This window comes from Pezoporus flaviventris, unplaced genomic scaffold (genome assembly GCF_033815535.1).
Source record: "Pezoporus flaviventris isolate CSIRO_AGI_PZ_B2104156 unplaced genomic scaffold, CSIRO_AGI_Pfla_v1 ptg000005l, whole genome shotgun sequence".
Taxonomy (NCBI): domain Eukaryota; kingdom Metazoa; phylum Chordata; class Aves; order Psittaciformes; family Psittacidae; genus Pezoporus; species Pezoporus flaviventris.
In genome coordinates, this window is record NW_026892553.1 from 600,255 (window position 1) to 624,994 (window position 24,740).

The 24,740-nt window shown below is 63.1% G+C and overlaps 2 protein-coding genes across 8 annotated transcripts in view; one reads left to right on the plus strand and one right to left on the minus strand.

Annotated features, from left to right (window-relative positions):
- TSC22D3 (TSC22 domain family member 3) overlaps positions 1–24,740 on the minus strand; it is a 233,990-nt gene that overhangs the window by 153,573 nt on the left and 55,677 nt on the right. The window lies entirely within an intron of this gene.
- NHSL2 (NHS like 2) lies at positions 87–23,765 on the plus strand. 7 transcript variants are annotated; one of them, XM_061445578.1, is made up of 8 exons: positions 87–229; positions 16,547–16,699; positions 17,721–17,857; positions 17,989–18,193; positions 18,943–19,074; positions 20,152–22,341; positions 22,450–22,582; positions 23,113–23,765. In XM_061445578.1, exons 1-8 carry the CDS (start codon positions 199–201, stop codon positions 23,438–23,440), a joined length of 3,309 nt encoding a protein of 1,102 aa, XP_061301562.1. In that variant the 5' UTR covers positions 87–198; the 3' UTR covers positions 23,441–23,765. The 7 variants fall into 7 exon arrangements, with proteins under 7 accessions (XP_061301562.1, XP_061301559.1, XP_061301563.1 ...); XM_061445575.1 differs by lacking the exon at positions 87–229 and adding an exon at positions 7,078–7,220; XM_061445577.1 differs by lacking the exon at positions 87–229 and adding an exon at positions 10,148–10,371.

Genomic DNA, 24,740 nt, shown 5'->3' on the forward strand with positions numbered 1-24,740 from the left:
AGGCTGAGCGCTCCGTCAGCTGCCGCGGGGAGGAGAGGCTCCCACTGCCCTGTGCATCAGTCACCGGGAAAATGAGGGTGCAGGGAGGTACCACTGACCAGTGCATGGCACCAGCACAGCGCCAAGCCCGGATTGTCCATCACTGTACATGCTGGACCGGTGTCCTCTGGGGGAGGAGCTGACCATGAGGGTGACCAGATGGTCTCTCACTGCTGCGTCTGGCCGGCAGGTTGCGAATGCCTGTGGTGGCTGCAGAAGCCTTGTGTGCTGCCGTGGTGGGTGGGATAGTGTGGGGGGCAGCATGGGGGCACAATGTGGGGAGTGGCTGCTGCTGTGGCAGGTCGGGTTTGAAGCCCCTGATTGTGTTCTCAGCTGCACACCTGAGGTTTCTCATGGAGCAACATCCTGGCTGGTTGTGTGCAATGCAGCAGGCAAAGAGCCCTCCTGCACTGCAGCTCCCCATCAGGGCACCATAGACATGCATGTGTGCCATGTGCAGCTCGGGGGGGTTTGAGTTTCTCCTGCACCCAAGGGTAGCAGAACTCTCCCATCTTCCTGCCTGCACCCCCTCCATGATCTGCTGCTGCTCCCATGGGGTGGGGATGCGGGACTTCGGCTTTACTGAACCCTTTGCTTAGAGAAGAGCAGAATTCTGAGTGCGGTTTCAGTCCCTGTTTGTTTTTCTAAGAGCTCATAGGGAAGGGTTCATATCTCCTGAGGACGGGAGCCCCTCGCAGGCCCCCAGGGAGAGCAGAGTCAGCCCAAGGCTATTCAAGAGCTGCTGCCTGTGCGGAGTCCCCCGACTGAGGAGCAAATGCTTAACACACCCTGTGTGGGGCTTGGGGGTTTTGGTTCTCCTTGTTTCCATCTCCTGAAGAGGATCCAATTGCAAAAATCAGGCTCATCCTTTTAAACTGGAATAAAACCCAGCGCTTTGTCCCTGGGAGGTGCAGGCGAAAATCACCTGGGACCAAATGTGCCCTTCATGCAGCCGGTGGACTTTGGGTGAAGTGTCAGACTGACCAGCTCTAAGGACAGCTATGGATTAGCCTTGTAATCCATCCCACAGTGGAGTGGGATCCAACACCAGCCCAGCACAGCGGTGGCTCGAATAGTCCTCATGGCACTTCAGCTTCCACCATTGGGCATCCTCGATACGGTGAGGAGGTTTTGCCTGGCTTTAGTTCCTCCTGGGCAGGTTTAAAGGGATCCAAAAGCTGTGGGTCTCCTCCCTGGCAAGGAAAGCCCCATGGGCTGCAAAGCAGGATGTGTCCATCCAACTGCCTGGAGGCTGTGAGCTGGTGGGAGCTGCCTTGTCTTGTTGTCAGGAGGGAGATACGGTGGTGCAGCAGCGTTGTTGCCAGATGATGGGATTGCACTGGAAAGTCTGGGGGAGCACTCAGTCCAAGGAAGCCGTGTGGCTGTTCCCAGTGCAAGAAGGCAGCCAGGGGCTGCTGGATTCCTCTGCTCCTATTCAGCGGCAGTGGTGTGAGCGCAGGGGGCAGGGAGCGTCCCACCTGCTCCTGCTTTGTGTGTAGGATGAGGATGCCAGGGCCACACATGGGGGTTCTGCTACAGTGAGGGCAGAGTGGGGCCAGCTCCTCATCTGCCACCCATCCCTGTCCCTATCCTGCTTCCCTTGGTACGGCCACGTCTCAGAGAGATGGCACTGACCCCGGCTCTCCCACCACCACCACCTGGCACTGGAGGCAGCCCCATAAAGCTCCTGGCACTCTGGCTCTCCTGCCGATTCCCAGCTGGTGGCTGTCGTGCCGTTGGCAGGGCTGTGGCTCCATGGGCACCAGCTGGCGGCACGAGCAGTGCTCTCAGCTCAGCCCTCAACCCTCAGGACCCAGTAGCTCTAGAAATAAACAGCAAAGAAGAGGCTGGGGCCTGGTGCCTAGAGCTATGTAAACGGTGTCCCTGAAGAGCAGACAGGATGGTTCTCTGGAAGAAGCCCTGGGCGGTGCTGCCAGGAGGAGCTGTTTACTGCTCTTGCAGAAATATGCAGTGCTCATCATCCTCTGACCTCTCAGTCCGTGTCCAAAAGCAAGGCACAGACATGGGCAGAGCCACCAGCCCCCCCACACTGTCCCCTCATGCTCCTCACCAGGGGGTAAGAGCTAGCACGGACATTCCCCAGGATCCTGTCACCGTTTTGAAATCAAGAGAAAGCAGCAAAGGTGGAAGGAAAGAAGACCCAGCCCTCACTGACCTCAGTCTTGCCAGGCTTGGGTGGCCTCCCACATAGCTTCTCTGCCCATTTCTGTAACCCGGCAGTGTTCCAGTGCAGAGAGAAGAGCACAGGTCCCAGAGGCTGCCCCAGCGATGGACCGAAGCCAGAATGGGTGGGTGGGTGGATGGAAGGATAGAAGGATGGAAGGAAGGAAGGAAGGAAGGAAGGATGGATGGATGGATGGATGGATGGATGGATGGATGGATGGATGGATGGATGGATGATGGAAGGATGGATGGATGGATAATGGATGGATGGATGGATGGATGGATGGATGGATGGATGGATGGATGATGGAAGGATGGATGGACGGATGGATGGATGGATGGATGGATGGATGGATGGATGGATGGATGATGGAAGGATGGATGGATGGATAATGGATGGATGGATGGATGGATGGATGGATGGATGGATGGATGGATGATGGAAGGATGGATGGATGGATAATGGATGGACGGATGGATGGCTGCAGCTGCTGGAGAAAGAGAACCACACCCTCCCTCTTAACAGGAACCATCTGCAGGAGTGGCTGGGTGAGGAGCTGAATCAGTGAGTGCCTCACATCCCCCACCACAACAGCTTTGGCTGAGAGCTGTCCTCTAAAAACACATCCTGCAGGTCCAGGGGAGCCCTGTCCCTGCCCCTGCCTCTCAGCAGTGCCCCATACCGCTGAGGGTGCTGGCTTGGCTGTGCCACTCTCTGTGACTCTTAATTCCCCCCAAGCACAAACATGGTATGTGATCCCCCCCAGCACACCCTGCCCATGGTGTGTGGTCCCCACAGTACTTGGACCCACTTGGGGGATGCACTCAGGATCTCCGGGAGCTGAGGCTGACAGTGGCACCACCAGTTGGCTGCTGCTCCCTCTCTCCCTCCCTGCTAGGTTTTTCCTAGGGCTGGAACCCCTGCTCGGATGGACATAAGTCCTGCTAATGACAGGAGGTGGTGTCACGAGAAGCATTTTGGCAGGGTTTACGTGAGAGCTGATCTGGCCAGTGTTCTTGCCCCAGAGTCAGGCTGTGGCCCTTGGGGCAGCAGGTCCCTGGGGGCAGTGGGTCCTCAGGAACCCCAAAGCTGTGCAAGGCTGCACGGGAACAGCAAAGGCTTTTGGGGGGGATTTGGTTGGTGGAATCTGCTGCTGGGCTCACATCTCTGCTCATCCACAGGACAGTGGCAGCAGGAGGTGAGAGCAGGGGGACAGGAGACACCTTTTCTACCCCACACATCACCCCACTCCCGCAGGGGTTATCCTGCCCCGTGGAAGGGCTGTGGCCAAGGAGAGCCCCAGGGCAGAGCCAGGAGCAGTGGGCAGGCAGCGATGGACGGGCTGGGGGCTATGTGACCCCCCGGACACACCAGGGGGGCTGCCCGAGGCTGGAGTTAGGAGCAAAGCCCCTCACCCGGCTGCCTGATTCCTGTTTGTTCCAGCAGAAGGGAGGCTGGCACAGCTCAGCAGCGGGGGGCATCGAGGAGACCCGGGGGTCCCGTCGGTTCGCGTCCCTCATCGCAGGTCCCGGCGGGATGCCAGCTCCGGTCTCCTCTCGTCTCCACGGCTCCGGCCTCGGCAGCAGGGACGTGTCGCTATATCTTTAAGAAGGGCCTGGGCTGGGGTGGGAGAAGCGCTTTTATCCAGCCCTTCTCCCAGCAAACCTGGATCGAGTTAGCGTTTGCGAGCGAGAGGAGCGCGGAGTTGGCGCCTTGGCCGCTCCCCGCTCCGGGCCGGGGCAGCCTCCGGCCCCCGTGGGCACTGTGCCGGCAAGGAGAGAAAGCGGAGGAGGCAGAGCAGGGTACGTAGAAGTTTTATCCTCCTCCCCGGCTGGACGCGGTGCCGCGGCAGCCCCGCGGGACGAGGGCAGGGGGTGCGGTGGGGACGGGCGGCCGTCCCCAGAGCTGGGCGCTGGCAGTGGGCAGCCCATGGCTTGCCCAGCTGCTGGGGCTGGCAGAGCCGCCCGCTCGGCTCCTGCTGGCTCCTTCCTGCGGGCACTGCGCCCTGGGATGGCGGGATGTGGCCATGGCCTAGTGGCGGACCCCCGTGGGGATGCAGTGCCTCCCGCTCCCTGGGCAGTGCCCATGTCTGCATGTGTCCATCCTCTTCCTCCCCACCCGCTCGGGTTGGGGCAGGAGCACCCCCAGGGACCGCGGGGTGAGGGCAGAGGTGCTCGGGGGTACGGTAGGCACTCAGCAGAAAATGCTGGTGCCATGTCCTGCACCCCACATCCCCCGTGATGGGCCTATAAATGACACACACCGGTGGAGCCGTCCCACATGTGTGATGATCTGGGTGCGTGCCAGTTCTCTGGCACAGCTGCTGTGGGATGTGTTTGGCTTCCCCAAACCAGAGGAAGCTCTGGGTGCTGGGGGTGCAGGCTCTTGGGGTGATCAGCGCTGGGGTCCCTGCAGCCCCTTGGCCCAACTTCTGCATGGGTAGCTGCATTCTTGCAGCTCACCCTGTGCTGGTGACACGGTGGCCATCAGAGCACCCTATTGCTGAGCCCCGTGTGTTTTCCCTCCCCTAAGCAGCCCGGGGGCCCAGAGAAGCGGTCCTGAGCCTGGGAGGGAGCATTTCCATGGCACAGCCGTGAGCAGCCGGGTACTGGAACACCAGTCTCTGGAGCGTGCAGGGTCAGAGCACTGGAGCAGCCCCACACAGCACTTACCCCACACTCCCACCCCGTGCTGGGCTCCAGCGCGCTGCTGGGGGCGTGGTGGATCCCCAGCGATTGGCACGCGGTGAGCACGGCGGCCACCGCCGGCAATAGCCGTCCCAGGGAGGACGGGTGAGTCCCCGGTGCAGCTCCCGGGACAGGGAGCAAGGAAATGCGTTGCTGCACTAGAGGAGTCCCGGGAATGCAGAACCCGGAGGGGACACGAGGTGGCACGGCGGCTCCAGCCCCGCTTTGCGGCCGCTGCAGGCAGGTTCTGGGTGCCCCGAGGCAGGAGGTCACCGGCAGCGGTGCTGGTGCCGCATCCAGCACCATTCTCCAGGATAAGTATTCACAGCCCCCAGCAGGCTCGGGCTGTGCTCCCCGGCCCCACTCCCACCCTTGGCCGCTGTTCTCCAATGAGCTCATCTGCTTTGCTGCTTATTATATATCATCAGCTCGTCCACTTCACGGGTGTTGGGACTCCTACAGAGAAGCTGCTGCTCTCTGCCGGGAGAAGGGTGCTTTGGGAACAGGGCTGGCTTCTCCCCACTCCATGCCTGCACGGGGCACACCAGGGTGGGTGGCACATTTGCCCCTTTTCACCCTCTCAGGCTCCACTACAGTGACCTGGACTGCGGGTGGGAAAGTTGGTCCTGCAGCTGCTTTGCAGCTCGCTTAGGCTGTGAGAAGCATGCAGGAGAGCTGCATGTGCCCATGGGGCTTGGAGAAGGACCCAGGAGCTCAGGCTCCATCACCAGAGACGAGGAGTAGCTCAGGGTGATGAGTAGCTCCCTCAGCTCGCCAGGATGGGCTGTGGGAAGAGCTGTGCTGTGGGATCATGGACCCACCACCCCCAGCAGGGCTGTTAGCAGCGGTGCTCCTGCAGCCTGGTGCAGCACTGTGGGCCTTGGCTTGGCTGCAAGCTTGGAGGAATGGGAGAAAACATGTTCTCTGCAAAGTCCCTCAGGCTCTGCGCTCACCCAAGGAGCAGCCGGGGCCAGGGCGAGGGGGGACAGACCTGTGCAGGGGCAGGGCAGGGGCTGCAGTGCTGCTGGGGGCCCCCGCACTGCTGCAGCTCTCACCCCCACCCGCTCCCACAGCAGTCACACACGCTGCTCCTTGCGCCGAGTACTGATCCAATTTATGGCTGTTTCCATAACAACCTCCCAGCGCTTTCTGGTCCTTTCTGTCGCTATGTGGATGCTGAGCCTCGGTGGGGAGGGATGCTCCGGCCTGGGATGGGATGGGGTGGGTTGGGTTGGGCTGAGCCGTCACCAGGGATCTCTGTTCCTGGGTGCCCAGGTCCGCTCGCTGCAGGCCGGGGCACAGAGCAGGTCCTCCCCACCCTGGAGGTGGTTTTTTCCCTGTCACAGGAATATGGCGAGGTTTGGGCTGGGGGAGACCAAGGGCAATAGTTGATCAAGGCATGCAGCCTTCTGTCTCGTGGAGGGGTCCTCAGAAGAGCTCAGATGCTAAGTGCCAGAGAGGGGGCTCCTGAGGGTGCTGGCAGCCAGAGAGCCCCATTTCTCCTGCCAGAGACCCCATCACCCACAGGCCTGGCTGTTGCAGTGTCCCATGGCTCTCACACAGGCTTTCCCACTGGGGCACCAGCCCCAGAGCTCACCCCACACCCTCCTGTCTCCCACCGCACTGCTCAGGCTGCTCTTGGAGCAGCCACGCTCCCTGCGTTCCTGCCTCCATCCCTCCCCTGCTCGGCTTCCCACGCCACAGGGACAGCCCTGTGCCCCCTCCCTCCCTCAGCCCCATCACCCTGGCGGGCTTTGCAACCTCAGGACCTCCAGCCCCATATCTCCCAGGGCCTGCCCAGCCTCGGGTCCCCCCGGGGGTTCCTCAGCCCGGTACCCTTCACCCACCACCAGCCCCGTTCCTCCTGCCTTTCCCAGGCCTCAGCACGCCCAGCCCCGCGCCGCCCCCGGAGCCCGCCCGGCCGCGCTGCCCCCGGCCGCCCCCCGCAGCAGCCGCCATTGGGCGCCCGTTCGGTGGCCCCGGCGCGGCGGCGGGCGGGCTCCGAGGGGGCGGGCAGGCCGGCGGCCGGTGAGGAGCGGAGCGGTGCCGAGCAGTGCGGAGCGGTGCGGGCGGGGGTGCCCTGCGCGGGGCGATGCGGCTCGGCGGGGCTCGGCCCGGCCCGGCTCGGCGGCTCCTCCCCGCACGGCGCGGCGGGCCCGGCGGCGGGGGAGGCCGGGAGCCGGCGGGGAGCGGCCCGGGGGCGGCGGCGCGGTGACCGCCTGGGCCGGGCAAGCCGCGGCGGAGGATGGGCAACGCGCAGCGGAAGGCGCCGCGCAGCCAGCGGCGGGGCAGGATGCGCTCGGCAACAGGTACCGGGGACGGGACGGGGCGGGACCGGACCCGAGCCCCGCGCTGCTCCCCGGACCCGCGGGCGGGCTCGGGGCCGCTGCGGCAGCAGGGGAGGGGGTGCTCGGCCTCTGCCGCGGGACCTCCCGCCCATTCCCCGACCCCTCGGGGTCGCTTGGAGGACACCGGGAGAGGTCACCTCCAACGGAGGTTGGCCTCGCTGGCAGCCAAGGCGAGCAGGGGGACGCGGCAGGACTGTGCTCGGGCCTGCGGGGTGTGGAGCAGGTGGTGACCCACAGCCCAAGGTGCGGGGATCCAGCCCTGAGCAGCAGAGAGTCAGCCCCAGCAGAGGGGAGCCATCTCCAATTATGGGGACCAGTTCCCAAGTAGTGGGAAGCCAGTTTCATCCATGGGGAGCCAGCTCCAGCTATGGGCACCCAGCCCTGAGCAGCAGGCAGCCAGCTGTAAGCATCGGGGTGCCAGCTGCAGCTGTGGGGAGCCAGCCCCAAGGTGCGGGGAGTGGGGAGGCAGCTTCATCTGTGGGGAGCCAGCCTGTGGTAGAGGGGAGCCAGCTCTGAGCAGTGAGGAGCCAGCTCCAGTGATGGGGAGCAATCTCCAGGCAGCGGGGAGCCAGCTCGTGCCGCAGGGAACCAGCTCCAGTGGTGGAGAGCCAGAGCAGGCAGTGGGGGACCAGCCCCCGGGCAGCAGGAGCCAGCCCCCGAGCAATGGGGAGCCCTCGTGGTTGCCAGCCCTAGGGCTGGGTCTTGCCTGGGCAGGGAGCCCGCACCCGCAGAGCTCCCTGCACCTCAGCTCCCTTCCCACCAGTGGTGAGGGCAGTGGGTGCCTGAGGGACTTCGTGCCACACATGGTGTGAGGAAGGCAGAAAGCCCTGTGATCTGTGGGGACAGCGGGGGGCTCACTTGGGGCCACGAGCTGGCAGCCGAGGGCTGGTGCCCTCTGGAAGTCCTGGGTCGGACAAGCAGAACCTGTTTGGTCACTGCGCTGTCCCCACCTGGCTGGCCCAGGCGGTTCAGCAGCCCTGGCCAGACACCCAGTGCTCCGGCTCTCGCCCTGACCCAGCTCAGCTCCCGGGAATGCCGGAGGAGCAGGAGGCTGGAGCCGGCCATGGCTCGAGGCCATGGCTCCTGCTGCCCTCTGCCTGGCTGCTGGCTCCAGAGCCAGGACGTGGCAGCGCAGGAGCTGCATGCAGCCCTGAGAGAGACCTGGGGAGCATCACTCAGAAGCTGCAAGAAAATGGGAACTACTTGTCACAGCCCGAGTGACTGTCACAGCTTAATAATTAGCGGGCAGAGGGGGTGGAGGTACAGCCTGTCTCTGTCTCATTCTGCAGGCGCTGTTGTTGTGATTGTTGCAGAGGGCTGGAGTGGGGCACCAGACCCCCAGGTTGTCCGGGGGATCAGGAGGGATGCTGATCTGGTGGGTGTTCAGGGATGAAGGATGCTGGTACCCAGCACATCACCCGTGTCTCACAGGGGACTGGAGGCTGGGCAGTGGCTGGATGCAGGACTCAGGCTGTGGATGCTGGCCTGCTCCTGGCCTGCCTCTCCCACCCTTGTCACGGCTTGGATCTGCTAATCGCACCTCTGCATCGTTAAAGGGACTCATGGGAGCTGTAAGTCGCCTTCCCAGCACCTGCAGGAAGGGCTTTCAGGGGCTGCAAGGCCAGGCTTTGTGCTGGAGCCAGTTCATCTCTGTCCTTGGGTGCAGGGTGCATGTCCACCAGCCTGGGCATCTCTAGGGATCTTCCTCCTGGTGCCTGGCTCCCCTGGGAGAGACAGAGCTGCTGGGAGCAGAGAACAGGTTTTTGCACTGGACAGCCCAAACGTACCTTGGGCATGAAGCTGGGGTGGATATTTGGGTGCTCCCAGGCAGTCTGGGCTTGGGGCTGCAGGGACCTCAATGGCTTGGGCATTCCTGAGAGACTCCCTCATGGAGAGGCAGCAGCAGCAGTTCCAGGCTGGAGCTTGTCTGCCGAGGAGGGAGCTGACATTGATAAGAAGCAGCCCTGTGGTGGGTCTAGTGGCTGGTAGGACGAGGAGGGCTAGGACCTGTGGTACCAGGAGGTACCTTGGATCATCACAGGCAGGATCATTCTGCCTATGCCCAGGGCAGTGCACAGAGGGGTCTTTACACTGGTCATTGGAATCCAGCCTCCCTCATGGCCCAATGGGCTGGGAAAGGCTGCGTGATGCTGGGTCAGAACCTTAGCTCTGCCTGCTTAGCTGGTACATGTCAGCCCCACGCAAGTGATGCCCGGGTTGCCAGGGGAAAAGTGAGCTCTGCTGGTATCCGTCATCCTTCACCCCTCCATCACTGGGGTCTGCAGCATACTGGGTGCCTGGCACGGGAGACACCAGCTGCCTGTGCTGCCCAGTGGCCCGAAAACCACATTCTGAAGCAAGCCATGGCTCAGGGCTGAGTCCTGGCTCCCAGGGACCTCCATCCTCCGGGAAAAGCCAGCTCAGCTTCACAGACCCCCAGGGTGCTGAGAGAGTGGTCGCCGAGGAGCCTTCTCTCAAGGCTTGTGAGTGAGCTGGAGCAAGAGGAAGCTCTGGGGGCTCCAGCAGCTTCCAGGGCAAAGGCAGGAGGATTCAGAAGGGTGCCCACTTTCCTTAGCTGATGAGTTAGTGGCAGCAGCAGGCTCCAGGCACTGGTTTCCAGGAGGATGCTAATGGCTGCTCTGACTGCTGGGGGGGATTTCAGCTCCATGACTGTTCAGCCAAGGGGAAACCCCCCAGGACCCTGTCCCCTCTCCCAGCACTGCATGTACAGGGAGCGGGATGAGCCTTGACCCAGCCATGGAGCTGGTGGCCTTTACAGGGCCACCACCGGCAGGACGGGCAGAAAGACAGACCGACAGAGGACGGGCTGCACAAACCCACGGCCCCTGCGCACCGATCCGCCAGCCATAGTGGGGAAGGAAGAGGGGCCGGGGCTGGGACAATGGGCTGGACGCTGACTCAAACAGCCAGTTCCTGGTTGCTTCCTCTCCTGGGCTGGGCTGGAGCGGGAGCGGGCGGGAAGGAGGACGAAGCCCACAGCTCTCGGCCGGGTTTGGAAGCAGGAGCTGCTGGGGCAGGAGTGCGCCCCTTCCCACTGCACCCGCGGCCATGGCCAAGGTGGAATGGCTCCTGGCACCCTGGCACCGGGGAGGTAATGCAAGCAGCGTGGGCAGGGTGGGCAGCGGGACACCATCCTCCCCAGGAGCAGGCAGTGGGGGTCTGCAGGGCAGGAGCCAGGTTGGGGTGGGCTGTCAGGCAGAGGCCAGAGGCCATGCAGCAGCCACAGAGTCAGTGCTGCCTGTCGGCGCAGGTCCTGTCCCACCTTTCCCAGTCTGGCCTCGACCGTGGGATGTCCCCTCCCCTCTCAAGCCCTTGCTGCCATTGCCCAGCCCATTGGGGTGTCCTCGCTTTGACAAAGCAAGAGAAGCACAGGCACCCCCTGACCACTCGGCCCACCATGAGAACAGATCCTGCCCATCCATTCCCGTGGTGCTGAGCCCTGCCAGCAGCTCTTCCTTGCTGGTGGCGGCAGGATTGGGGACTGTGGGGCTGTGGGTTGACACGAGTGTCGCAGCCAGCCGGGGCTCCAGCCATGGCTGATTCCATGTCTCGGGCCCCTTTGTCCCAGGGCCTGGCCGCGTTCCCCTCTCAGGCAACTTCCTCGCATTGTCCTGGCCCTGCAGAGTGTAAAACCAGCCGGGCACAGGGGAAACAGCGCTTTCCTGGAAGCACCCCTGCCTGGAGAGGGGCTGCAGCCTCCCGGCACGGGCAGCCTGTGCCTGCGAATGCCGTGATCCCTGCCCAGGCATCCTGAGCATCCTGGCCAGGCTGGGCACGGCGCCACGGGACAGCCAGCAGGCAGGAGCCTTAGCTGCACCATGCCCAGGGTGCCCATGGCCACAGTGTGGGGCAGTGCGGTGCCCGGGGTGCTGAGGCTGGCAGATTGCCATGCTGCATTTGCTGAGGCTCTTGGGAAAGGCTCATGCCTGGTTATGGATTGGGAAAGGCTCATGCCTGGTTATGGACTGGGAAACGCACGAGAGAGAGGGCTGGAGTACAGGATGAACGCAGGCTGACAGGAGCCACAGTGGGGCTGAGAGCTGGACTCGGGGGGGTCTGACCCTGCTGCTCATGCCTGGTGGGTCGCTGCAGGTCCCTGGGTCCCACGAGCAGGGGGGTCCCACCAGCAGCTCCCTGGGTCCCACCTGGGTCCCACCAGCAGGCTCCTGGATGACAAAGGTGGGGTGATGGGAGCACCTGAGGAGCCTAGAGCAGCACCGGGCTGCAGCTCCATCCCCGTGCACGGTGGCTCTTTTCCTCTTGGCAGGCAGCCATGTGAGTTCATCCTGGCTGCCGTGGTACTTGGACAAGCCCTGGTGCCAGCATGGCCGCGGGCACTTCCCATCCCCGCAGCACAGGCAGATGATGCTTGGGGCTCCTCCTGTGCCGCTTGCTGGCCAAGTCCTCCCCTTAGTACACGCAGCTCCCTGCCTGCCAGAACTCCCTGACAGGGTCCAACTCATGTCCCCTCTGCCCCTGCCCTATGCAAGGCATGAGGTGAAGGTGATGGATCACTTGGGATCTGGCTGGAGAAAGAGGGTTTTCATCTGTTTTACAGGATCTCGTCACAGTGCCAGGCAGGCCGAGTGCCTCAGTGCACTGTTGACTCCGGGCCCTACTGATAGGCACTGATGTTATTGACTGTCTTGCTGCCAGAGGTTTTAATAGAAGCCTCTCATGTAATCCAGCCTTCTCCCCACCAGCTGAGTGACCTTCACAGCTGCTGAACCCACCACCCCTGCCAGCAACTGCTCCAGTGCCCTTATCTCCTGGCAGTGCAAGAATCAGCCAGGAGACAGGGACAGTGAGAGGAGCCAGGAGCCTTGGGCAGATGTGGTGTAGCCAGGTGGTGATGTTCTTCAGCAGACCTGCTGGGCACCTGCACAGGAGCACCCAACCGTGCTCTGCAAGGTGACGCCAGGGTCCTGGCATGGGCACTCCCACACCCTAAAAATCCTCCAGTCCCTCTGGTCTCAACCATCAGCAGGCCAGAGGGGTGTGGGGATGGTCCTGCCTTGCTGCAGGCTCGAGGAGCGCCTGTGGGATGTGTAATGGTGGGGTGATGTGCCACAAAGGTATGGATTTGAGCCTGGTGCAGTGCATCAGCCGCTCCAGCAAGGGCTTCTCTAGGGAATAGTGAGTGCTTGAAGCAAGGGGCAGGTCTGCACCATGAGCAATGCCCCATTGCGGCCCTGGGCGCATGGGTGCTCAGTGGGGCGTCGCTTTGGGGTGTCGTTCTGGCCTGGCTGGGCATCTGTCTGGCTGTGCACACGGACATAGCTTTGTGTCCCAGTGGGGCGGCTTGGACCCGTGGGTCCGAGTGTGCTGGGGGCTGAGCGGGGGACAGGAGGCACTTCCTCGGCAGCTGCCAGCTCCCGCGGTTTGCTTTCGTTCCTTCCTGTCCGCTCTTCTCAGCGCAGCGTGCACCCTGGCTCCGGACCATGGGGAAGTCACCGGGCCGCACGCGCGGCAGCGAGCAGTCGCAGTGCTGGTGGCAGGCCGGGCGCTCGCTCGAAGCCGGCGGCACCGACAGCTTCCAGCGGGGCTCGGGCGGCTGTCGCGGTCGGGCTCGGTCTCCAGGCTCACCTTCCTCCTCCTCCGCTGTGCTGGGACCGCGCTGGCTCTCCGCTGTGCCGATACCCGTTGCCATGGCTGCTCTGCTGATGCTGCATCGCCTGCTGCCGCCGTTACATCATTCCTGTGATACCTCCGCAGCGGCAGCCCGCGGCCGCGCGGCTCCGTGCACAGCGCCGGCCCCCCCCGCCCGCTTGCTGCGAGCCTGACACCGGAAAGTTTGGCGGCGACTTCGAGCGAGGGGCGTTGTCTCACGGGAGCTTCGGCCTGAACTGAAAGGACTCCCGATGGCGCTGTCGAATGTCTCCCTGTGGATTCGGGATGCCTGGGCAGTAGGTAAACAGGGATGCTGGCATGCAGCAGGGGCGACTCGGGGAGATGCTAGTGGAGGGCATGCGTTCTGTGCCCTCTGTCTGGGGATCCGCAGGACGCTGTTCTCCCAGGAGAGGGTGAAGCTCAGCTCCCCACAGAGCAAACTCCGCTTGGCTTCAGTCCCAGTCCTCATCCACCTGCAGTGCCCATGGCGTCCCGTGGCTGAATACTTGCTCGCTCTCTGTAAGACTTCAAGCTGTTACAGAGGGAGCAGCAGCCGCTGCTGGTGGTGCTGGCACTTGCCCCTCCCCTGGGCAGCCCAGTGGGACCATCCCAGTAGAACCTGCCATGATCCTGCCCCTGCTTCCAGCTCTGCGAGGGGACAGACCCCTGGGAGCACATGGGGAGCAGCCTCCATCGCCTGTTATTAGCACCTCTGCCCAAGCCTGTGAGGCCCAGAGCAGTGAGGGGCAGCTTCCCACCAGCCGTGCCTCAGTTTCCTCCAGCAGAGAGGCTGGCCATGCTCAGGGCAGGAGTACTGGGAGCACACAGGATGCAGCCAGCACTCCAGCTCTGCTCTCCCCAGGCGCCCTTTGCCTCCAACAGGCATTTGCATGTGGTGGGGGCCCCTCGGAGGCATTTTTATGTTGAGCCTGTCACCGATAAGCTTGGCAGGAGGGTCACTGCTGAGGGCAACAGATCCTGCTCCGGCTGCACCGGCCCCATTGGCTGTGTATCCTCTTGCTGAGTGCTCCAGGCTGCTCCATCAGCCGTGGGCTGGCTGCCAGCTCTTCACCACATGCCATGCTGGGCCATGAGTGCTGCTGGGGTTGCACCAAAACCCCTCTGAGTGACACCAAACCACTGGGGTGTCACACACACCTCTGCATGCAGGGTGATGGTGCACCCCTGAGGAATAAGTTTGGGGTGCCTGGGCTGCGGAGGGATGCTTGGCTTATCCTTCCTTTCCCACCCCTTCTCCTCCTCTGCTGCTGCTTCTGCTGGGAGGACTGTAGAATCACTGACTGGTTTGGGTTGGAAGGCGCCTTACAGCTCACCCAGTTCCAAATCCCTGCCATGAGCAGGGACACCTTCCACTAGAGCAGCTTGCTCCAAGCTGAAACCAGCCCTGCCAGCCCTCAGTGGTGCCTGTGCTTCAGGACAGCACTGGCTCACTTATGTCCCCAAAGGGTTATTGTGCGCAGAGGGGGTGCAGGCCCCCGACACCCTTCCTTCCCTCGCTGTGTGTGGCCATGCTGCAGCAGGGCAGGGCAGGGCCTGGGCTTCCGCTTCACCCCAGAGCGGCCCCGGTTTCAGCACTGCGGTTTGCGCACGTGGTGGGTGCCACAGGATGGGAACCGCAGTTGCCCCAGCACAGGCTGAGCTGGCAGAGGTAAGATCCTGTGCTATGGCTCTGGTGTGGGAGGGGGGTGCAGAGGGTTGTGACCTGGAGGTGTCCCAGGGGATGCTGCGTAGCTGCTGTGAGTCTGTGGGTGAAGGGGGACACGCGAGCACCTGCCAAGGCCGAAGGACAGGTCTGTACAAGGGGGTGCAGTGAGCTGGGGTGCAGGACCCGTCCTTGGGGTGTGCCTGGAAATGGATAGGGCACCAGTGGGTCCCTCCCTTTGGCAAAGAGAGCGGCTTGTGGGGCTGGGGTCTACAGAGATGATCGTGTGGTCCCTGCACCCTGTGGCCCTTCCCGTGGCCAGTCAGGGGTCTGGGAAGATGCCCTGATGTTGGCTTCTGTCGCCAGGGATGACTGGGCACGTGGTGTGAGTCAGGACCAGGGCACAGTGTGCCTGCTAGCCCCTCTGGGCAGGCGAGAGCAGGAAAAGCCTCCTCCCTGCTTGAGGAAAGGGGCTGGCTCGCCCATGGCAGGGAAAGCTGAATCCCGGAGCACGGCATTGCCTGTGGGCTTTGCAGCGGGCGAAGCTCAGGCTGTTCACACACACACACACGCCCCGACACCTCTTGGTTGGTATGGAAACGAGTCAAATTATTGAGGGGAGGAAGAAAGAAGTAAAAAAAAGGAAAAGGATGAAGCCTGGTGTTAAGACAACGTTGTTATGGTAACAAATTATAAAAGTAACTAGGCTGGGGACGTGGCACCTCGCCTCTGGGTGCTGGGCGGTATGAAGGGTCTGCTGCTCCATCCATGCCTGAGGAAGTGTGGGGAGCACAGGCAGGACCCATGGTTGGGACCCACAGGCAGGATAGCATCTGCAGGCAGCAGGAGTGATGCTTGGGGTGCAGTGCTTGGTGACCAGCCGCTGCAGGAGTGGGGACACAGCTTGTGCCAGGGGTGCTGGCCCCATTCTGGAGCTGTTGCCCTTTTCCCAGGCCAGGGGGATCGCTGTGGCTGCCTTGGCTGGCTCTGGCATGAAGCAGGGTGCTGCAAGCTGCAGTTTGGCTCGCTGAGGACAGGCAACCTGCAGCCCTGTGGCAGAGGGGACATGCTTGTCATGATGGCAGGGAGTGCCTGGACCAATGGGAAGGGGACAGGCACGCAGGCATCCTGGGGTGTGGATTGTCGGGAAGGCTCAGGTGGATGAGGAGATGCTGGCTGCTGCATGGGAATGTCCCGGCTACCGCACAGGGAAAGGGACATCAGACCTGGGTCCTGGTGGTGACACCCAGCCCAGTGCCACAAGCCGGTGCCAGCAGCAGCCATCCCTCTGCCCACACCAGGGGCAGCTGCAGAAGTATCCTGGGGGTGAGGCCCTGGTGACCCACAAGCTGTTTAAAGCTCACAAACTGCTCCCCCAGCTCCAGCAGAAAACTATACTGGGTGGGAATCCCACATCCACTCAGAGCAATGGTGCTGGTGCTCCAGGTCCCGTGGCAGAGCCTGTGTGCCAGAGCACCGCTGCACCAGGGTGGGTGTTTCTGAGGGCCTGGACAAGCTCCTGGCCCATCCCTGCGGAGGTTTCTGCTCCAGGAGGCCGTTGACCTCACGAGGAGCTGTACCTGGTGTGATAAAAGGCACCGAGGCCCCTTTGCTCCCTCCATTCTGGTTGCATGTTCTGCTCCTCCGGTTACTTCACCATGTGTGGCGCTTCCTGCGCCTGGAGCAGTGGGGCAGCCACCGGGCAGCAGCACTCACTTCCTTCCCCAATTACACCCTGCTCCCTTCCTGCTGGGCTCTGGCAGCCTGCGGGCACGGTGCCCACCCTGGTGTGGTGGCAGTGCCAGTGGCGGTACTGGGTCTGGTCCCAAGCAGCAGCAGTCTGCTGGGGTGGTTTTGCTGGGGTGTGACACTGCCACATCCCAGTCCCATGTTCCCAGAGGACGCTATGGTGGGATAAGCGCTGTGCAGGGTGCGGGATTGCAAAGAAGCCACCCTCCCACCTCCCCCTCACGCTGATCTCTCCCGCACGCAGCCACCTCTAACGTGGACGTGGAGACCAAGCAAGCCGCGCATGCCAAACTGCCATGGCAGCAGCCCGTGAACGTGTTCCTGGCAGCCGGGCGCCCGCCGGGCATGGAGCAGCTGCACCAGGAGGCACAGCTCAACCTGCAAAGCATGCTGCAAGGTACCGGGCCTGGGGTGGCAGAGGTGGGGGTGGCAGGGCTGGGAGCTGCCCCAGGCATGCGACCAGCATCCCAGCTGCTCCTCGGGAGCCCCATGCTGCAGTAGTTGGGTCTGGGGGAGGCATCCCGGCCTCAGCAGCCCCTCTCAGATCTCTGCTCCAAGTCACTGCAGCAAGAGGCAGAGCAGCCAGGGCCAGGAGCGTGGTTCCACCAGGAGCTGGAGGATGCGGCTCAGGCATCAATGAGATCAGCAGCCCGGCCTCCCCCCAGCCTGTAATCACATCAGCTCAGCCCCAGCAGAGCCAGTTCCCACCAAGCCACAACCAGCAACAGTAATTAGCTCAACAATTGCAGAATGGGGAGACACTGAGCTCCCTCCTGACTGCCCCTGGCTCCTGCAGGCTCTCTGTGTCCCCAGGCAGGAGCAGGGGAAGCTGCCTCCAGCCCCAGCATTCTTCCTGGGGGTCATAGAATCACACAATGAATCGCAGCCCAGTTTGGATTAACCTTAAGGCTCATCCAGCTCCAATCCCTGCCACAGGCAGGGACACCTTCCACTTAGAGCAGCTTGCTCCAAGCCCCTGTGTCCAACCTGGCCTTGAACACTGCCAGGGATGGGGCAGCCACAGCTTCTCTGGGCACCCTGTGCCAGTGCCTCAGCACCCTCACAGGGAAGAGCTTCTGCCTAAGAGCTCATCTCAGTCTCCCCTCGGGCAGGTTAAAGCCATTCCCTTTGGCCTGTCCCTACAGGCCCGTGTCCAAAGCCCCTCTCCAGGTTTCTTGTAGCTCCTTTAGGCACTGGAGCTGCTCTAAGGTCTCCTCAGAGCCTTCTCTTCTCCAGGCTGAACCAGCCCAAATCTCTTTCCCACCTCCCTAGCTGCATGTGGAGCAGGGACATGGAGCCAGCCCAGGGACAGAGGGCTGGGATGGACTCACATCCCTCCATGTTCCCCTGCCCTGGGAGCAAAGCTCTGCCAGCAGCCAGCAGCCGGAGCAGGGTCCCAGGCACTGCTTCCCTTTCAGAGGAGTATGAGGAGCAGTACAGCGAGAGCAGGGTCACCGGGCAGACCTTCCGCAGCGCCGGGCACTCATCCCCTGATGCTCCCCCAGAGCCATCGCCCCAACCACACCCTGCCAAGCGCCTTGAATTCGTGCTTATGGTGAGTGCCAGGGTGGCTGGGCTGGGTGTCACGGCCCTGGTGTCACCGGAGAGGGGCTGGTGTGGCAGGGCTGGGGGCACCTGTGTCCCACCCCTGTCCCTTTGACGTGTGCCATGCCTTTCTCCCCGCAGCCCCCAAGCCGGCGAGCGACCGACGAGGAGAGCACCAGCACAAGCACACTGGGTGCACGGCCACCCGACACCTGCCTGAGCCTTCCCACCAGCCCGGACAAGCAGCCTGCCTGGCCCAGGGCTTTCCCCCTGCCCACCCTGGAGGAGAAGCAGCAGCACCCATCCTGCTCTGTCCAAACCAACATCGTCCCCATCAATGTCTCGGGTAGGGCAGAGCACACCGGGCAAGCCAGCAACCGGGGGGAACGTGGACAGAGCCTGGGGTGAATGGGGGGGGGGGAATGGAGAGGGAGACTGCAGCACCACACTGGCATCCATCATTGCCATCTCTGCTGCCATCCACAGCTGTGTGTGCCTGACCCACCGGCCCCTTTTTCTCACCTCATTGCCCAGCCACCAGTTGTGGGGTCACCTTGTCCTCACTGTGCTCCACACAGCCAGTCTGTCTGACCTGTCTGTCTGTCTGTCCACCCATCTGTCCATCCATCTATCCTCCTAGCAGCAGGGTCCTGCCTTAACCATGCAGACATGAGTGCCAGTGCCTGAGCAAATGCACCTTCTGAAGGCCAGAGATCGCTTTCTGCACTTTCCCTCCACGATGAAGAGATGGGCTGGGACCACCAGGTCTCTCTCCCTGCCTTGCTGTTCCTCACATCCGTGTCCCCAGCACCACTGGCCCTGTTAATGCAGTAGCCCAGCAGCACAGGGTCCTCTCCAGCACAGACCAGAGCCCATAGTGCAGAGCAGGGCCAATCTCCACCACTTCCCCTGCATAACACCTCCATCTGCGGCACCTGTCCTGCCGCTGGCTGTGCCTCCATGTCCTGTGCTCCATGGTCACCCATGGTCACCACCCTTGTCCATCCCATGCTGCTGCCTGCAGTCCCATGCCAGGCTGGGGACACGCAGGGGCACAGTGCACCTCCGTGGACAGCCTGTTTGTTTTGGCTACAGGGCAGCACTTTGCTAGGCACACGAGTGCTCGTCACTCCCTGTTTAACACAGAGACCGCGATGAACCCCAAGTCCACCCTGCGGCGTAGACGGACCATTATCGGATTCCCTAACCTGTCCCTGCGAGACCAAGGTGACGGAGCTGCTGTGATGGGGGCAGAGCTGCCGTGACAGGGGCAGAGCTGCCATGACAGGGGCAGAGCTGCCATGACTGGGGGCAGAGCTGCCCTGGGGGCAAGCAGCCAGTCCTCAGGAATGCCCCGGCCATCGTGCTGGCACACTGAGGTGCTGCACACCAGTGACGCCGGGCTGGCCCTGGGGGTGGCGTGGCACTGGGAATGGCCCCTTCACCCCAAGTCGGGGTCCTGCACACTTATAGGGTGGGAAGGCCCCCGAGCTTCTCCTAGTGCTAGGAGTCACCTGGCCGCGGCTCCGGCAGGGCAGAGCAGGAGGCCACGGGCACACACCCTGACCAGGTGCCTGGGTCCTGGCCATGCCGAGGGTGGTCACACAACTCAGGGTGCTGCAGCACTCCTGGCATGGCCATGGAGCAGTGTTGGACCCCATGGGGACAGCAGCCAGCCCAGTTTGGGGGCATTGTTGTGGAAGGCGTAGAGAAACCAGAGCCAGCCTGTTCTTGGAGCAGGCAGGGGCAAGAGGAGAGGCCGAGGCACCCACTGCAGCATCATCACTGGGTAGGAGGAGGGTTTTCCCCATGACAGTGGTCAAACAAGGTTGTCACAGCCCCTCCCCTTGAGACCCTGAGTGTCCTGCTCCAAGCAGGGTACCCGTGTCTTCCCCTATCCAGGCCTGGGCTCTGTGAGCCACCGTGTCTGTTCCCAACCTGGGCAGCAATGCCTTGCTGTGCTCTTCTTGGTCCCAGTCTGTGTCCCCACCATGGGGCAGCACTTTGGTCACTGTGGGGCCAATGTCCCGATGGACAGAGAAGACTCCTGCCACATCTGCTAAGGTGTCCCTAGCGCATCCCAGCCATCAGATCCCAGGCTGGACGGCTAACACCAGCCAGGGACTGTCCACAGCTGGGTTATGGCCATGTCAACACAGGGGTCAGAGGGTGACCTGGCCCCTCCAGTCCCCCAGGGTGCACTTCAAGCCTGTGCAGAGATGCAGCCCCAGAGGCTGGCCGTGGGGTGGGACAAGCCCTGCTCCCTGGCACACAGTGCTGACCTGGCCGTGTCTCTCCTCGCAGGCAGCACCAACGGCCCCACATCCGTTGCTCCCGCACCCATCGCCGAGTCCGTCTCCTGCAGCTTTGTGCCCGAGGCAGCGGGGCCAGCACCACAGGACACCAGCCCCCGCCAGCCCCGCGCTGTACCGCTGAGGAAAACCTTCAGTGACCTAGGGGCACGCTGCTGCCCCATGGACCCCGTGGCCACACCCTGCGCTGGCGCCTGCAACGGCCCCCACGGACCCCCCTTCCCGCTCCCCTGGAGCTACACGGGCCCCCCAAGCCCCACCAGCGGCCAGGGCACAGGCCCGGCCTGCACCTCACCGGATGGCTCCAGCCCTTTGCCTGGCCCCGGCTCACCCGCTGCAGCTGTTGCTGCTGCCACCGCCGCCTTCTTCATTGCCGCAGAGGAGCAAACGGGCAGCACCAGGCACGGCTCCTTCTCCGGTGCGGTGCCCGAGTCCCCCTGTGGGGAGGGGCAGGGGTACGAGGGCCAAGGCTCCAGGGGGAGCACGCTGCCGGGAAGCCGAGGGGAGGCCAAGCCCACAGCAGGGCTGGCACGGCTGGAGGTGGAGCGTGCTGGGTGCAGGTTCCGCGAGCGCTCGCTGTCGGTGCCCACCGACTCGGGCTCGCTGTGCTCCGTGGACATCGCGTACACTGAGGCACGGCGGGGCAGCGCCAACTACACCCTGGGCTACCCCAGCGCCAGCTCCGAGGGCAGCACCAGCACAGACAACATCTCGCTGGGGCTGGGGTTGGGGCTGGAACAGGAGGGGCAGCGGCGCCGGCGCTCCAAGAGCATCTCCCTCAAGAAGGCCAAGAAGAAGCCCTCACCGCCAACGCGCAGCGTCTCGCTCATCAAGGAGGGCCCAGATGACGTGGAGCCCAGCCTGCTGCTGCCCAAGGACCAGCGGCCCAAGAGCCTGTGCATCCCCCCAGAGCCGCAGGGACACCGGCTAGTGCACGCCGACCCACGGGGGAGCGCAGGCAGGGAGCCCGAGGGCACGGTGGCCCCCCTCCCGTGGCATCTCGCAGACTGGAAGGCCGGTGCAGAGCCCCCTTACCGCTCCCTGTCCAGCTCCAGCACTGCCACGGGGACCACGACCGTGGAGTGTGCCAAGGCACAGGGCAGCTCCGAGTCGCTCATGTCCCCCTCTGTCTCCCGGGCTACAACACCCTCCCAGCTCTCTGCCGAGGTGGACACCAAGACCTCCTCCCCCAGCAGGCCCCCGGGGCTGATGTCTCCATCCAGTGGGTACTCCAGCCAGTCCGAGACCCCGACCCCCACCGTGCCCACCTCCGCCGTCCTCAGGCACTCCCCACGCCAGGTCCGGGTGAGGCCACTGGTGCCCGAGAGGAAGTCCTCCCTGCCCCCCACATCCCCCATGGAGAGGAGCCCCAAGGCCCGGCTATCCTTCGACCTGCCGCTCACACCCCCAGCCCACCTTGACCTCTCGGGGCTGAAGATCTCCCTGAAGGGGAAGAAGAAGGTCAGCCGGCACCACTCCGACTCCACCACGTTCGCCACCAAGCTGGCTCAGAAGAGCAGCCCCATCGCACCCATCATGCCAGTGGTGACACAGTCCGACCTGCGCTCTGTGCGCCTGCGCTCCATCAGCCGTTCTGAGCCCGAGGACAACGCCGATGGCCCCGAGCATGCGGAGGAGCCGCTGCGCGTGCCCTGCCCAGTGCCTGACAGGAAGGTGAAGCCGCCGGTGGCAGAGAAGCCACCGCTGGCCAAGCGGCCCCCCAGCATCCTGCCCAAGCCCCCAGCACTGCGGGAGGAGGGCCCCCTGTCCCCCACATCCCCGCTGGGCACCGCAGCCACCGCCACCACCAAGGGGATACCGCAGGATGGCTTCACGGCTCTGCGGAAAGGGGAGCTGAGGAGGGGCCCAGGGGAGCCCCCCACAGCCCCAGTGCCGGTGATGGGACTGAGGCGGCTCTCGCACGACAGCCTGGAGGATGAGCCGTGGCCGCCGCGGAGGAAGGCTAAGGTGCCGCCTCCAGTACCCAAGAAGCCCAGCGTTCTGTACCTGCCGCTCGTGCCAGCCCTGGTGCCGGGAGCCAGTACGGGTGACCCAGCACCTACCCCCAGCCCCATCATCACGCTGGATGCTGACCCCACATGCTGCGACCCTGATGCTGAGGACCTGTCACCCCCAGGGACTCTGGGCACTGCGGCAGCCACTGATGCCCCCCCGGAGCAAGGTGAGGGTCTCTCCACTCCTGCAGTGGTTTTACTCCAGAACAGGGCAGAGCAGGGCAGGGGCTCCATTGCCGCACAGGGTGGTTCACCACCGTTTCCTCCCACCACAGACAGCTCGGCAGACCCTGGCACAGAGGAGAAGAGCTTTGCCAGTGACAAGACGGCTGAGTCCATCGCTGAGGAGGATGACGACGTGTTCATGACATCCCGTACCACGGAGGATCTCTTCACTGTGATCCACAGGTATGTGGCTCCTTCTGTGCCAGTGCCACATATCAGGTGTTCACACTTGAGGCTTCTGCTGCCTTGGGCCCCACAGAGTTCAACACCCTGAGTCTGCAGCCAGGCTGGGACCACTGGCTCCCAAGGGGGTTGGGGGGGCTCTACTGCTCCATCAGCCTTGAGGTGATTCAGGCCTTGCTGCCAGGGGAGTGTTTGCCAGCACTTTGGTGCATCCCCTGTCATGCATGGGTTATCTTCCTGCCCCAGTGGAGCCGGCAGAGCAACAGGGAAGACTGAGACTTAGGCAGAAGCTCTTCCCTGTGAGGGTGCTGAGGCGCTGGCACAGGGTGCCCAGAGAAGCTGTGGCTGCCCCATCCCTGGCAGTGTTCAAGGCTGGAGCAACCTGCTTTAGTGGGAGGTGTCCCTACCCATGGCAAGGGGTTGGGATAAGCTTTAGGGTCCCTTCAACCCAAACCAGTCTCATCCCATACAGACACTGGCAGCAGCTCTCACCTGGGGCTGCTCCCACCACATATCTCTTTGGTGCCCAGGTCAAAGAGGAAGGTCCTGGGGCGGAAAGAGCCTGGTGACACCTTTGCCAGCCGGCCCAACTCCCACTTGCCCGTCACGACTTCGGGCTCCCCGACCAGCGAGTCCCCAGCAGCAGTTGCAGTGGCAGCACCAGGCAGCACCGGGAAGTCTTCCAGCAGGAACGAAGACTTTAAAGCCCTCCTGCAGAAAAAGAGCAGCAAAACCAGTGCCGGCACTCGGCCATCTGCTGCTGAACTGCTCAAGACCACAAACCCGCTGGCTCGGAGGGTCATGACGGAGTTTGCCCCCGAGCTGGACAGTGCCAGCAGCCCCAGGAGCCAGCCCTAACCATGCATGGTCCCTTCTGGCCATGGAGGGCTGGAGATGGCTGCAGAAGGAGCGTTGCTGCGGATGCGGCAGCCCAGCTGCCCACTAAGCCCCAGGTCCCACCAAGGGCTTTCTTCTGCCTTTGTTTCTTCCTTGGAGAGCTGCATTTGGAGCCCAAGTGTCTCTGACGGAGCAGGGCCAAATACAGGTGGGAAGAAGAGGCCCCACAGATGGGACCATCCTGACTGCTTGAGAGGCAGAGTGGGATGGCAGCCTTGCAGCGAAGCTAGCTTGAAACTGTGTGGTCACTTCGGCATGTGGTACTTTAAATGGCTTTTCTAATGCACAGTGGTGATGATGATGTTTTATTCTCTTTCGTTTGACACTGTACCTTGAGTTTCCCAGGCAAAGATCCCAGGTTTGAGTTCGGCTGGATACACGGAGATGTACTTTGGGAAGATGTGAGGGGGCTGGCTGGAACCAAGGTTGCTTTTGACGAGCCACTAGAGGTTCCCCCTCCTCATCCCGAGCACCCTCCCTGCCACATGGGGACACAGCACCCAGTGCCCGCAGCCAGCGTGACGACCTCAAGCCAACCCCAGCCCTTGAAAGCCCCCAAAATGCTGCATTTCAGAGCTCGGCTCTCAGTCCGAAAGCAAACCCCAGGGTCGTCTCCACCACCAGTGCCGGGAGCCTCGTCCCGTCTGGTGTGCCACATGTGGAGGGAGCTCCACTGGCCTCCCTGTGCCCCACAGCCCCCTGGCACCAGCCCTGGCATCAGGTGCCTCATGCATCGCACCAGAGCACAAGCACCGCCTGCAAACATCGGTCACGTCACCGCCGGAGCACAGAGGCTGCCACCAAGCCATTGGCCAGACCCATCCAGACGCCACCTCCGGTGACTCCCGGGGTCCCTCTGGGGTTACCCCCTGCAGCAGTCTCCCATGGGTAACCCTGAGGAGGGGGCACATTCTGTGTCGGCGCTGGCGGACACGGTGCCAACACCGCTGAAAGGTGGTCTGCACGTCCCCGGCTGAGATCAAGCCCTTTTCCTGAGGCACAGCAGCAGGTGCAGGGTGGGATTCATCCCCCTGGACCCCTGCTGCTTCGCACTGGCTTGGCTCCACGTGGGAGCAGAGGCCGCGGTAATGGGTCAGGATCAGGCGCAAGGCCGGGGCAGGGCACCGGGGGAGGGCAGGGCACCGGAGGAGGGCAGGGCTCTGGGAAAGCACAAGCACCAGCCCCAGCTCTGAGCGCGTTTAGAACAATTTCTGCTTTATTCCCCAATGTGTCCATGCTGGCCGCAGCGTGGCCTGATGCT